The 15,459-nt window shown below is 33.1% G+C and overlaps 2 protein-coding genes across 2 annotated transcripts; both read left to right on the top strand.

Moving 5' to 3' along the window:
• Window positions 1-1,268: 1,268 nt before the first annotated feature.
• LOC149056716 (uncharacterized) lies at window positions 1,269-3,125 on the top strand. The gene is made up of 3 exons (XM_089223149.1): window positions 1,269-2,230; window positions 2,329-2,720; window positions 2,821-3,125. Exons 1-3 carry the CDS (start codon window positions 1,269-1,271, stop codon window positions 3,123-3,125), a joined length of 1,659 nt encoding a protein of 552 aa, XP_089079275.1.
• A 10,850-nt stretch (window positions 3,126-13,975) lies between these two features.
• LOC149056715 (uncharacterized) lies at window positions 13,976-15,025 on the top strand. Its single transcript, XM_089223148.1, has one exon. It carries the CDS (start codon window positions 13,976-13,978, stop codon window positions 15,023-15,025), a length of 1,050 nt encoding a protein of 349 aa, XP_089079274.1.
• The last annotated feature ends 434 nt before the right edge of the window (window positions 15,026-15,459 follow it).

Here is a 15,459-nt window from a genome sequence, read left to right as displayed (position 1 = left end):
TCGTTTTTTCAATAGTAATCACTTATTGTTTTTTTAATATAAAGCTTTGCGTGGTTTTTAGGTGGACTTTGAATGTTTTTTAGGGGGCTTAGCCCCTACAGCCCCTCCCCCACTACAGCGCCTATGACAGACACAGACACTTACACTTACACTAAATGTGTTACAACTCACAACTATATCAACTTATACTTATATGTTTTCTTAAATAGTTGTTTGTCTGTACCTACATACATAACACATCGGTACCTAGGTATTTTAACTACAAACAGTTGAGTTCTGCTAAATGGCTTTCTACTGAATTCTTTATTAATTGTAAGATGTGTACTACGGATTTCATCATTCCACATGCTATACTCTTATCAATGCTCCCTATACTTTAGAACTAACTGTACATCGTATATGCTTAAGTTAACTTATTATTATGTATCACCATGAATTGCTATTTGTATTTGTATTGTATTTGTATTTGTTATATAACGTTTATTACTATATACGCCGTGAAAGTTGCTGATTTTATATGTAAGATAAAGCAAGTTATCAGTGGTCAAAAAAGTAGTTCTTCTGTTTTGTTTTACTGCTCAAAACAAAATACAATTGAATAATTTGACCGTATTGATATTGAACTATGTTTCTATTGCATAGTTCACACATGCACTCAATAAAAGGTAGAGTTATAGTTATTGTACTTTTAACAAATGAACAAAACACTTATACATTTTCACAATATAGTTTATAATGGACTTTCTTTCATACAATTACATAGTACTCACATGATACAAATATTCACCTCAGATGGCTCAGACTTACCATATAATTTATAGTATCTACACTTACTTTTATAAATATGAATGTACAAACTAATCAACTCATCTTCTTATATCTGTATTTTAACCTAACCGTACTTCAATTGTATTGCACATAGACGCAATTAGAGTAACAAAATTGGGAGGCCTTCAGCCCCTCACATATATTTTTCAATCACTGCCTTTTAGAAGTTATTTTCCACTCTCTATACCACCATAGTATTATGATGTCATGTTACTTTTGACGTTAAAATAATAGTAATGCAATAATAATAATAATGTACCATGTACAAATAATATTTAAAAACAACTGTTTCTGTTTGCTTTTAAAATGTTAAAATGTCAGTTTTGGTTTGACTTTGTGTGATCTGTATAAACGTTGACGGTGTCGATGGCGTTTCCATGCGTGGGAATTTATCATGTACCTACACTATACACTCTTGATGATGTAGGTATTGTTTAGGTATGTTTAACGGAAAATGCGAAAAAGGTCATAAACTGGGAACCGGTTTTGCTGTGCACGAATCAATTATACATTCAGTAAAGGAGTTTAGAGATATAAATCCGAGAATTACAACTTTAACAATTAAAACAGACAATTTTGACATGGTATTAATCAACGCGCATGCTCCAACTGAGGATAAGAATGAAGAAGAAAAAGAGCTGTTTTATGCAACACTAGAAGATACGTTTGGCACGTCAAAAGGTGATATAAAATTAGTATTAGGTGATTTCAATGCAAAAATAGGAAGGGAAGAGCACTACAAATCGACTATTGGAAACTACAGCCTACATTCCAGCACCAACGATAATGGTACTAAATTAATCGACTTCGCTTTAGGAAAGGGTTTGGTGGTCAAAAGTACTATGTTCCAACGAAAAGACATACATAAATATACATGGATCTCGCCGAATGGGAGACATAAAAACCAAATTGACCATGTCCTAATAAATAATAGATTCAAAAATAGTATCCTGAATATAAGAACTTTACGGGGAGCTGATATGGACTCGGACCACCTATTGGTTGGTATATGGATGAAAGTAAAAATTAAGAAGTATAAGAAAGGTAATCTAACAAACAAAGGACGTACCGATATAAATAAACTAAAGGACAAACAAATATGCAAAGAGTATGTAGAGTGCTTTCAGAATATTATTAAAAGTAAACAACTAGATATAGAAAGAAACTTAAATGTTGATAAAACATGGGAACATGTAAAAGAAAGCATAAATGAAGCATCATCGAAAGTCTTGGGAAAAAAAGTATCGAAAACAAAACCATGGTTCAATACGATTTGTGAAGAAGCTGTACAAAGAAGAAAATTAGCAAGACAAGAGTGGTTAATTGACACTAACAACGGAGTAACACTGAGAAGATTTAGAACTCGCCAAAAAGAAGCCAGCAAGATATTGAGATGTGAAAAGTGAAAATACGTTCAAAACATATTAGAAACAGCAGAACTCGATTATAAAACACACAGAACTAGGGATATGTATAAGCGAGTGACCTGAATGATCTCAGAGGTGGATACAAAAAGAAAGAAAGATTTCTAAGGGATGATGATGGCTCCCTGATAACTACAAATGAAGAGTTGGCAAAGAAATGGGCTAACTACTTTGAAAACTTGCTAAACTGTGAAGAACCGAATGAAACCTTTAATTTTAATTTTAATCAGGAAATCCAAGAATCACAGGATTGTGAAGAACCGACCTTGGAAGAAATAAAATTACAGATAAACATGCTAAAGAATAACAAATCCCCCGGAGAGGATGACATTCAATCAGAGCTCTTAAAGGAAGGCGGAGAGGAAATGGTAATGTGGTTATGGAAGGTAATTCACGAAGTCTGGACAACTGAAAAAATGCCTAAAGAGTGGAAGACAGCGGTGATCTGTCCAATTCATAAAAAGGGAAGTAAACAAGACTGCAATAACTATCGTGGGATAGCCCTCTTAAACGTGGCGTATAAAATTTTTTATTTACAATTTATTAACAAGAATAAAAACAAAAGCAGAACAAATTATTGGCAATTACCAAGGTGGCTTCAGACCGGGAAGATCGACCACAGACCATATATTTATTTTAAGACAAATATTTCAAAAAATCTGGGAGTTCGATAGAGAAATACACGTTCTTTTCATAGATTTTAAGAAGGCGTATGATAGCATCCATAGAGAAAGCTTAATAAACATCTTGAGAGAATTCCATTTCCAGGACAAGCTTATAAAATTGGTTGGGATAAGCATTTTGGATACATTTGTCAAAGTTAAGGTTGGAAATACAAACTCAGACCCAATCATTGTCACCAATCTTATTTAATACAGTAGTAGAGAAAGTCGTAAGAGAGATGAATATTACACCGCAAAAAGGAGTTAAATTCCAGGAATCGTCCATAGGACTTCTGGCTTATGCAGATGATCTGGTGATCATGGAGGATTCACAAGACGGACTAAAAGATTTATTAAACCGGCTGGAGAAAGCAGCACTGAAAGTTGGACTCCATATCAATGAGGACAAAACGGAATATATGGTAGTAGGAAGACGAGACACTATAAGATTATATCCAACTCTTAACATCAACAACCGAAATTTCAAAAGAACAAGACAATTTAAGTACCTAGGATCCATACTTTCAGAGAGAAATGAAGTCGAAATAGAAATAGGAACAAGAATTCAGTCAGGAAATAAATGCCTTTATGGTCTTGCGAAATTACTGGGATCAAGATCACTTTCAAGAGAGTTAAAATTACAATTATACATCACATTAATACGACCTGTTATTACTTATGGAGCTGAGGCGTGGCCATTAAGGAAAAGTGATGAAAGAAAACTCTTAGTTCTGGAAAGAAAAATACTGAGGAAGATCTTTGGACCAGTAAAGGACAGGCTTAGTGGGGAATGGAGAATAAGGAAGAATGATGAACTAGAGACACTCTTTCATAAACCCAGTATACTCGAAACGATAAAGAACAAAAGATTGCTTTGGGCTGGGCATGCCTGGCGTAGTCAAAACCCACTCATACGTATGGTACTGGAGGAGAACCCTAATGGAAAAAGACCGCTGGGAAGACCACGTCGGAGATGGGAGGATGGAGTTAGGGATGATGTGAAAGCATTAGGTGGAGGAGAAGATTGGAGATTACAGGCATCGAATAGAGAAAACTGGAGGCAAGGATGTATGTCGGGATGGTCATAGTGGCCGAGTTTACCGAAGAAGAAGAAGAAGGTATGTGTGTAATTCACTTTATGTCATTGGCACGTCGGACATTTTTACGTTCATTCTTACCAACACAAGTAGTCCGTCGGTTTCATTTCATTGTTATTGGTAATTTTTAACATTTATCCTTTAATTTGTATTGTTTTAGTGCACTCGACAAAAATGACAGTGTGGCTGATTAATTATGATATTAAGATATTGTATATGATATTATATTTTACGTTTCATGTGGGTCGACTTTTGATTACCGACTCTCTAATACGAATTGATAGACGCTCGAACACGGTTTTCAAATAGTGCCGCCTTCGATGGGTTACCACAAAAACCTTTTATTATAAATCCACATATCGCGACGTCAATCGTATTACCTACTCATATCGTCTACCATTATGGTAGTGCAACATTACATGCGCTATGTACAAAATTCTAACCATACAGTCTCCGAAATCGGTATTCACTTGAGGTGACTGACTTGCTAGACATTTAAATACGGCATTCGGCTTTACGCTTTTCGTTTCGACATTCATAACAGCACAAGACTGGACCGTATCGACTGTTGAACTGGGATTTCAAATTTGCCGCTTTCGAAACGATACCTCCACGCCTCATCATAAATCGTTATCACCTGCTACGACTTTTTATTATTGTCCGGCGAGTACAGCAATGATTTTAATAATTCAAACGACTCTACGTCCACCATCGGTACCCACTTTTCACCGACCAAGGGGGTTTGGGGGTATATCACTATGGCATGTGTACAGGATTTTATAGTGTACTCATTTGGTGAGCAATGACGATAACAATTATTCTTAATTTATTCTCTGCCAAAACGCATAAGACATTGCAATGTATTCGCATTCGTCTGTCGGTTTCATTTCGTTTTTATTGGTACTTTTTAACATTTATCCTTTAATTTGTATTGTGACGGTGTGGCTGATTAATTGACTAATTATGGTATTGAGATATTGTATATGATACAGCATTAAACCTTACAGTTTTGAACGTTTCATGCGGGACCCACTAAAAGGTCTACTTTTGATTACCAACTTCCTAACGAATGGATAGATGCTCGAACACGGTTTTCAAATACTGTCGCTTTCGATGGATTACCACCTCACCGGTGGGCCTCATCAAAAACCCTTTATCATTAATCCACATATCGCGACGTCAATCGTATTACCTACTCATATCGTCTAGCAGTATGGTAGGACGTAGTGCGACGTTACAGGCGCTACGTACATAATTCTAACTATATACTCTCCGAAATCGGTATTCACTTGACGTGACCGACTTGCTAGACATTTAAATACGGCTTTCGGCTTTACGCTTTTCGTTTCGACATTCATAACAGCACAAGACTGGACCGTATCGACTGTTAAACTGGAATTTCAAATTTGCCGCTTTCGAAACGATACCTCTACGCCTTACAGAAATCGTTATCATCTTCTACGACTTTTGATTATTGACCAGCGAGTACAGCAATGATTTTAATAATTCAAACGACTCTGTCTCCGCCATCGGTACCCACTTTTCACCGACCAAGGGGGTCTGGGGGTCTCCCCCAGCTAGCACGGAGGGCTAGTCTTCTTATATTATAAAACGTGAAGACGGTGGCGCGTCCAAGTGTCGATTATTTCGTCCCATAGCGAATCACCAATCACAAAATTCGACGGCGATTCTCGCTTATCGCTTTTCGCCTTTTCCGATGTTTGCGCGTTATTGATAACTCGAGTGCGATTCTTCAGATTCTCGCCGGCGGGTGCCGAGATTTTCGCTTTTCGCCCCCCGCACTACCGTTTTCGACCTTTTTTCGGCCCCGTTCGAGCTCTCATCGCGTTCCCCGCGAGTTTTTACCGTCCGCGCGGTCCGCTCTTCTCCCGTGCGCCGTCCGCCGGGGCCGAGACGTCGATCGCCAGAACCGTCGCCGCCCGTCGTCAGTCGCCCGGATTTCCGGACGTTTTAGTTTTTCCCCGATCCGTTTCGTCTCTTTAAAGGCCGCGAGTGCTTTTTTTCGGTTCGCAGCCTTCCCCGCCGTCTTTTACGTACCTACGCCTGTACACGATTTTGTTTGAATTCAATAAATCACATCAATATAATGTGTGTTGTTATAGACATACAGAAGGATGTACTGCCACGCGTACTACATAATTAACGTGTACCGTGCCCGTAGGTTGGTCGGGGACACAAATCGTGATGCCATCGGGAGAATAGCAAAACATAAATCTTACCCACTTAATGCATATAGTATAGTTACCAACACATGAGGACATTCAACAATTTTAGTATTATTCTACTGCTGTTATTGATTTTGTTGCAATAAGTATGATTGCATTTGTGTTAATTAGGTAAAACTGTTTTTTAATTCCATAATGTACATACAAATACACACACACACACACACACACACCATATTTTCAATCACTGCCTCTCAGAAGTTCTTAAACTTTTATAAGTATAGGTAACAGATTTAATACAGTTTTTACATTTTATATTCTTATATATATATTTTTCTATTTAAAATAATAGTTATCAATATAAAGTATTGCTAATTATATTAAATAGTTACTCATTTCATCATATTTTTCAAAACAGTCATCTCACATTTCAATTCATTAGGTATAACTTGATTGCTTTATAAGTAATGATGATCCTTCAAAGCTTAATTTTAACAAATTGTGATACTGTCAGGAGAATAACTTTAATAAATAAAGCATAATGAGTAACAGCAGTAATTATTGTACATTCTAAACGTCAACAACTGATGTACGCACAACTCTGTGATATGATACATCATACATTGAACAAACAAATAGACATGTGAGTTGTAGTAATGTGTAGTACATAACCAGGTTAGTACACAGCTTAACATAACAAGTTGTTCTTACTTTAACAGCTGTATATTGTTATAGAATTTCACAATTCTGTTTGACTGAACACACACACATAGTGCATAGGTAACGAATAAAATACAATATATATGCCTTAGACTGGCCAGTGACCATATTATATGTAACATAGCTTTAAGCATTGGACTTAGAGCAATACATACACAACAATAATAATGCATATGCAATGTATTCACATTTAGTATGCTACTAGGTATATTCCTGTGACATGTATAAAGTTATTAGATTTATATTGTTAAATTCCTATACTGGATTTTATAGTGTACTCATTTGGTAAGAAACGACAATAACAATAACAATAGCATAATATATCTAATTGGAGTAATATATACACCGGAGAGGTTGTAAAAGAAGTAGTACATGACTTTTATTCTTTATCAAACACACATCAGACATTACAATGTATTCGAATTGGGTATATATGTTTGCTGTGCTTTCTGTTGTCTGTGATACGATTTCACCCAAACACGGTACACAACAATTAAATATATGTGATGTGTAGATTATAAACTCTACTGTAATATACTGGATTTTATAGTGTACTCATTTGGTAAGCGACGTTAATGTTCCGCTGCTCTTATGTGTTGTTTATGTTTTAAAAAACAAATAAACATGCAAGTATTTAATGCACAACAATATATATTGTAATATGTAGTACATGACTTATATTTTTTAACAAAACACAATGTATTCGTATTGGATGACTATGATCACCTTTAAAATGCAATATTTAATAGTATTTGGAATACATAAATATATATATTGTATATGATTTGATGAAAACAATGGTGTGTGTAAGTATTCATATATTGTAAAATAAGTGCATTATGCAATAATATATAAAACAACGGTATATATATACACGAGAGGTAAGAATATATGATTTATAGAATTCACATGTGTATTCAATGGGTTAAATGGAATACGATTCATTATTAATTATATCAAAAAACAGCTTAACAGTAGTAGTTTCCACAGAGATTAACAACTCGAATAGTAGGTAGGTCCCGTTAGGCGTTAGGCATAGTAAACCGTAGGTGTGTAGATCCATTCCGTGATCGCCGATTTGGCGGCGGCAATGACAATCGGTACGGTCGGTGTTTTTTTGCATTTTTTTTTTCGAATTTTTCATTGGAAACGTTTTAAAAAAAAAAAATTTAATTGGCCGCGAGTCTGTTTCAAAGCCATCCATATCGTACCTACGTCTTCTAACAATATATTGCGTGTACGACATTACCGTACGTTATTATGCCGGGTTTACACCAAGCCGACAAAATAGCGACTTTCTGTCTCGCGACGAAATGGAAACATAAATGATAATTATTGTACCGTCGGCTAAATTTTTGCATTTGCTACATCACGGGGTGACACACGTCTTATGTATAATACCATATAAGTATATCATTAAATCGGTTGAAAATGTTTATAGAATTATGACTTATTACCGCGGTAACTCGGTTGCATAAAGTTTAATAAATTATTATTCAAGATTATCATCTAGGCAGTGGTTTCAAATGTATTTCGTTATTCAAATGCAAGTCACACAAACAATAAATTATGTCAATTTCATTTCATTTTTACTGCTTAACAATTATTCCAAATTGACACTTTTAAATTCTGTATTTGTAAGTTTTACACTAACATGCTGCTGCAATAATGTTTTTGTCAAAACAATCTATCCAACTAAGTTCGTTTAAAACATAAATGTAGATCATGCAGTCGATAGTTATCGGTGCCTACACTTACTGTTGTAGAGTCAACAACACGTTTGTAACTGCGAAACACACAGGCATGTTAACACTTATTGTTTCAGCCTAATCAACATAAATAAATTAATATAAAGATTATAAATATGTATGAACACACCGTTCTTCTGTATTTTAAAATACAATTGAAAATGTTGACCGTATTTATGTTGTTTAAGTAGGACTGTGTGGAACTATGTTTCTATTGCATAGTTCACACACACTAAGTTATTTATAAGTTATAACTCACTTTTATTTTACCTTTAACAAATTATCAAAACACTTATACATTTCACAGTATGTATACTGTACGCTCACACGATACTATACAAGTATCTGATATAAATATTCTGCATAACATAAATCTCACCTCAGACTTATCATATAATATTATAATTTGTTCTACTGCTGTTATTGATTATGGCTTTCTACTGAATTCTTTATTTGTGAGACGTGTACTAGGGATTCCATCATTCCAAATTCTGTAATGGGTGCCTGCACTCAATGTTGTAGAGTCAACAACAAATTTTTTTTCTGCAAAACTCATAGGCATATTAAACACTTATAAATAAAAATTATTATAAAGATTATGAATATGTATGTATGAACACACCAATTAAACGTTCTTCTGTTTTGTTCTACTGCTCATATAAATTACAATTGAATAATATGTACAATAATATGTTGTTAAGGTATAACTGTATGGAACTGTATGTTTCTTTTGCATAGTTCACACACACACAATAAGCAAGGTTACAGTTATTCATAAGTTATAACTCACATTTATTTTAAATGTGCCTTTAACAAATGAACAGAACACTTATCCATTTCACAGTAAGTTATAATGGACTTTCTTTCATAAATCTCACCTCAGCACATTCAAGTAGATTAACAAATATTAAAATTTCATAACTCATCTTATACCAGCTTTGTTCAACTGACTACTGCTGTTATTGATTATGTTGCCTATGATTGTATTAATATTAATTAGGTAAAACACACACACACACCTACAATAAGCTGCAGTGTTACAATTTTAAAGTTACCTAGCTACTCATAACTCCCTAGGTACCATATCAATTTATACTTATACGTTTTCTTACACAGTTAATTGTCTGTATATACATAACTAAGGCCGTATTTAGGGGGGAGATACAGGGTACTGTTGCCCCAGGCAGCTGAGAGGGCAGCTAATTGTATTTTTTATAATGATTAATGAGGCGTATTTTATTATTTTTTTTGCCCCTTGGTGTCAAATTCTTAAATACATACATAAATACATGTTGAGTTCTGCTAAATGGCTTCATCATTCCACATGCTGTACTCTTTTCAATGATCCCTATGTCGTTAGATTATTTCAATACTTTAATTTCCGTGTTGATAGAACTAATTGTACGTTGTAAATGCTTAAGTTAACTTAATATTTGAAATTTGTTTATGTAACCTTAACATTATATATCACCATGAATTGCTGTTAACATATTAATAATGTATTGTAGTATAGTAGGCACTGATAATTAATTTCACTATGTTATATAGATTTAAAAAATAATGTGTAATGTATATTTTAATGTTGTTATACAACAATATAACGTTTATTGCTATTATACACTGCGAAAATTCTACTGCTCAAAACAAAATATAATTGAATATTTCTATTGCATAGGTCATACACAAACACACACACTGTGTGTGACAGACAATAAGTAGAGTTACAGTTATTTATAAGTTATAACTCACTTATAACAAAACACTTATACATTTTACAGTATGTTATAATGGACTTTCTTTCATATAAGTACACTGTAGGTACTCACATGATACTACAAGTATCTGATATAAATATTCTGCATACAGTATTATATATTTAGTGTTTAAATTGCATAATGTAGATACAAATACAATACACACACACACACCAAAGGCTTCAGCCCCTCACATATATTTTCAATCACTGCCTCTTAGAAGTTCTTTACCGCCCTTTATACACTACAAAAATTTGCTAATTGCAAGGCAAGTAAAACTTAAAAATAAGAAATAAAACAATAATGAACTTTTATAAGTATAGGTAACAGATTTAATACAGTTTTTACATATTTTATATTCTTATTTTTCTATTTAAAATAATTTCGTTGTCAACAATATAACATCTCTATCAATATGAAGTATTGCTTATTTCGAAAACCGTTCCTTTGACATAATAGTAGATCTGAGGTTATTATTATTTCTTCTCATTGCAAGTAGACGGAATTGACCTGAAGAGTGATAGCCAATTGAATCATTTCAAAAAGATTTGGAACTGTATATCTTTATCTTTAGATATATTTTCTTCGACGGTTAAATATAGTTAGTAACTCATTTCATCATATTTTTCAAAACAATCATCTCACATTTCAATTCATTAGGTATAAGTAATGATGATGCTTCAAAGTTTAATTTTAACAAGTTGTCTATTATTTGTTTTTTCAAAAGTAATCACTTATTGTTTTTTTAATATTTCAATATTATAATATAAAGCTTCGCGTGGTTTTTAGGGGGACTTTGAATGTTTTTTTACGGGGCTTACGCATGCCGAATAGGTTTTATTACCTACACAATTCATACAAAGTTAATCGGTTTAACAATATTTAATTCACTATTCGTTAGAGAAAAAAACAGCTTAAGAGTAGTTGTTTTCATACGTTTAACAACTCAAATAGTAGGTAGGTCCCGTTAGGCGTTAGGTTTTAGGAAATTATTATTTAATTTAAAAGTAAATTTTAATTCTAATATATTCGAAATTTACATTTTGAAGAAATTATTATAATATTGTATAGGTACTAAACTGTGTAGAATTTTAAAACACATTTATTAATACATTTTGTGTACATATATATTAGTTTAAGAATTTTTGATGAAATAGTTTTCCCAGATTTTGTACTGGAAAATCTAAGTATGTTTATCCCCCCCTAAGACAAATTCCTAATTACGCCACTGACATGGCACGCATCACTCCGATCATACTGTTGATAATTATTCACAACTCATATACCTATGGGTGCCACACTTACTGTTGTAGAGTTAACAACACATTTTGTTTCTGCAAAACTCACAGGCATATTAAACACTTATTGTTTCAGCCTAATCAACATAAATAAATTAATATAAAGATTATAAATATGCATGTATGAATACACCAATTAAACATTCTTCTGTTTTGTTCTACTGCTCAAAACAATATACAATTGAATATTCCGTATTTTAATATTGTTTAGGTGAATAGTTCACAAACACACACACAATAAGTAGAGTTACTTTATTTTTAAGTTATAACTAACTTTTATTTAAAATATACCAATAACAGATGAACAAAACACATTATGGACTTTCTTTCTTACAAGTACACTCTACTCACATGAGATGCTACAATCATATACCTATGTAATTTATAAATTCACTTAATAGTTAATACATATAGTATAGTACCTACACTTACTGCAGTTACTAACACATAAGCTCATTCAAGTAGATTAACAAATATTTTATAACTCATCTTATAGCAGTTTTGGCTATGGATTGCATTATTGTTAATTAGGTAAAACCATGTTTTAATTGTATTGTACATACTAACGCACACATACACATCTACATTAAATAGTGTTACACAATTTTAATGTTACTCATAACACATTGGTATCGATAGGTACTTTAACTACAAACAGTTAAAACCATCTGTTGTGTCCTGCTAAATGGCTTTCTACTGAAATCTTTATTTGTGAGAGGTGTACTAGGGATTTCATAATTCCAAATTCTGTACTCAAGACATAAACATTTCTCACTCCAATCATACTGTTGAAAGTTAATTACATAACACTACATATGGGTGCCTACACTTAATGTTGTAGAGTCAACAACAAATTTTGTTTCTGCAAAACTCATAGGCATATTAAACACTTATAAGTAAATTATTATAAAGATTATGAATATGTATGTATGAACACACCAATTAAACATTCTTCTGTTTTGTTCTACTGTTCAGTATAAAATACAATTGAAAATTTTATGTTGTTAAAGTACCTAATAATATGTTGTTGAGGTATAACTGTATGGAACTATGTTTCTTTTGCATAGTTCACACACACACACACACACACACACACACACACACACACACACACACACACAATAAGTAGAGTTACAGTTATTTATAAGTTATAGCTCACTTTTATTTTAAATGTACCTTTAACAAATGAACAAAACACTTATACATTTCACAGTATATTAAAATGGACTTTCTTCCATATAAGTACACTGTAGGTGTACTCACATGATACTATAAGTATCTGATATAAATATTCTGCAAAACATAAATCTTACCCACTTAATGCATATAGTATAGACTATATAGTATAAAGTATAGGGATACTTTAGAACTAACTGTACATCGTATATGCTTAAGTTAACTTATTATTATGTATCACCATGAATTGCTATTTGTATTTGTATTGTATTTGTATTTGTTATATAACGTTTATTACTATATACGCCGTGAAAGTTGCTGATTTTATATGTAAGATAAAGCAAGTTATCAGTGGTCAAAAAAGTAGTTCTTCTGTTTTGTTTTACTGCTCAAAACAAAATACAATTGAATAATTTGACCGTATTGATATTGAACTATGTTTCTATTGCATAGTTCACACACGCACTCAATAAAAGGTAGAGTTACAGTTATTGTACTTTTAACAAATGAACACAACACTTATACATTTTCACAATATAGTTTATAATGGACTTTCTTTCATACAATTACATAGTACTCACATGATACAAATATTCACCTCAGATGGCTCAGACTTACCATATAATTTATAGTATCTACACTTACTTTTATAAATATGAATGTACAAACTAATCAACTCATCTTCTTATATCTGTATTTTAACCTAACCGTACCTCAATTGTATTGCACATAGACGCAATTAGAGTAAAAAAATTGGGAGGCCTTCAGCCCCTCACATATATTTTTCAATCACTGCCTTTTAGAAGTTATTTTCCACTCTCTATACCACCATAATATTATGATGTCATGTTACTTTTGAGGTTAAAATAATAGTAATGCAATAATAATAATAATAATGTACCATGTACAAATAATATTTAAAAACAACTGTTTCTGTTTGCTTTTAAAATGTTAAAATGTCACTTTTGGTTCGACTTTGTGTGATCTGTATAAACGTTGACGGTGTCGATGGCGTTTCCATGCGTGGGTATTTATCATGTACCTACACTATACACTCTTGATGATGTAGGTATTGTTTAGGTATGTTTAACGGAAAATGCGAAAAAGGTCATAAACTGGGAACCGGTTTTGCTGTGCACGAATCAATAATATATTCAGTAAAGGAGTTTAGAGATATAAATCCGAGAATTACAACTTTAACAATTAAAACAGACAATTTTGACATGGTATTAATCAACGCGCATGCTCCAACTGAGGATAAGAATGAAGAAGAAAAAGAGCTGTTTTATGCAACACTAGAAGATACGTTTAGCACGTCAAAAGGTGATATAAAATTAGTACTAGGTGATTTCAATGCAAAAATAGGAAGGGAAGAGTGCTACAAATCGACTATTGGAAACTACAGCCTACATTCCAGCACCAACGATAATGGTACTAAATTAATCGACTTCGCTTTAGGAAAGGGTTTGGTGGTCAAAAGTACTATGTTCCAACGAAAAAACATACATAAATATACATGGATCTCGCCGAATGGGAGACATAAAAACCAAATTGACCATGTCCTAATAAATAATAGATTCAAAAATAGTATCCTGAATATAAGAACTTTACGGGGAGCTGATATGGACTCGGACCACCTATTGGTTGGTATATGGATGAAAGTAAAAATTAAGAAGTATAAGAAAGGTAATCTAACAAACAAAGGACGTACCGATATAAATAAACTAAAGGACAAACAAATATGCAAAGAGTATGTAGAGTGCTTTCAGAATATTATTAAAAGTAAACAACTAGATATAGAAAGAAACTTAAATGTTCATAAAACATGGGAAAATGTAAAAGAAAGCATAAATAAAGCATCATCGAAAGTCTTGGGAAAAAAAGTATCGAAAACAAAACCATGGATCAATACGATTTGTGAAGAAGCTGTACAAAGAAGAAAATTAGCAAGACAAGAGTGGTTAATTGACACTAACAACGGAGTAACACTGAGAAGATTTAGAACTCGCCAAAAAGAAGCCAGCAAGATATTGAGATGTGAAAAGAGAAAATACGTTCAAAACATATTAGAAACAGCAGAACTCGATTATAAAACACACAGAACTAGGGATATGTATAAGCGAGTGACCTGAATGATCTCAGAGGTGGATACAAAAAGAAAGAAAGATTTCTAAGGGATGATGATGGCTCCCTGATAACTACAAATGAAGAGTTGGCAAAGAAATGGGCTAGCTACTTTGAAAACTTGCTAAACTGTGAAGAACCGAATGAAACCTTTAATTTTAATTTTAATCAGGAAATCCAAGAATCACAGGATTGTGAAGAACCGATCTTGGAAGAAATAAAATTACAGATAAACATGCTAAAGAATAACAAATCCCCCGGAGAGGATGACATTCAATCAGAGCTCTTAAAGGAAGGCGGAGAGGAAATGGTAATGTGGTTATGGAAGGTAATTCACGAAGTCTGGACAACTGAAAAAATGCCTAAAGAGTGGAAGACAGCGGTGATCTGTCCAATTCATAAAAAGGGAAGTAAACAAGAATTGCCTATTAACAAGAATAAA

This window comes from Diuraphis noxia, unplaced genomic scaffold (genome assembly GCF_037042655.1).
Source record: "Diuraphis noxia isolate RWA-SAM2 unplaced genomic scaffold, SU_Dnox_SAM2 contig0003, whole genome shotgun sequence".
Lineage (NCBI taxonomy): Eukaryota > Metazoa > Arthropoda > Insecta > Hemiptera > Aphididae > Diuraphis > Diuraphis noxia.
The sequence above is the reverse complement of the archived record's forward strand: the minus strand, read 5'-3'. Positions and strand labels throughout refer to the sequence as shown.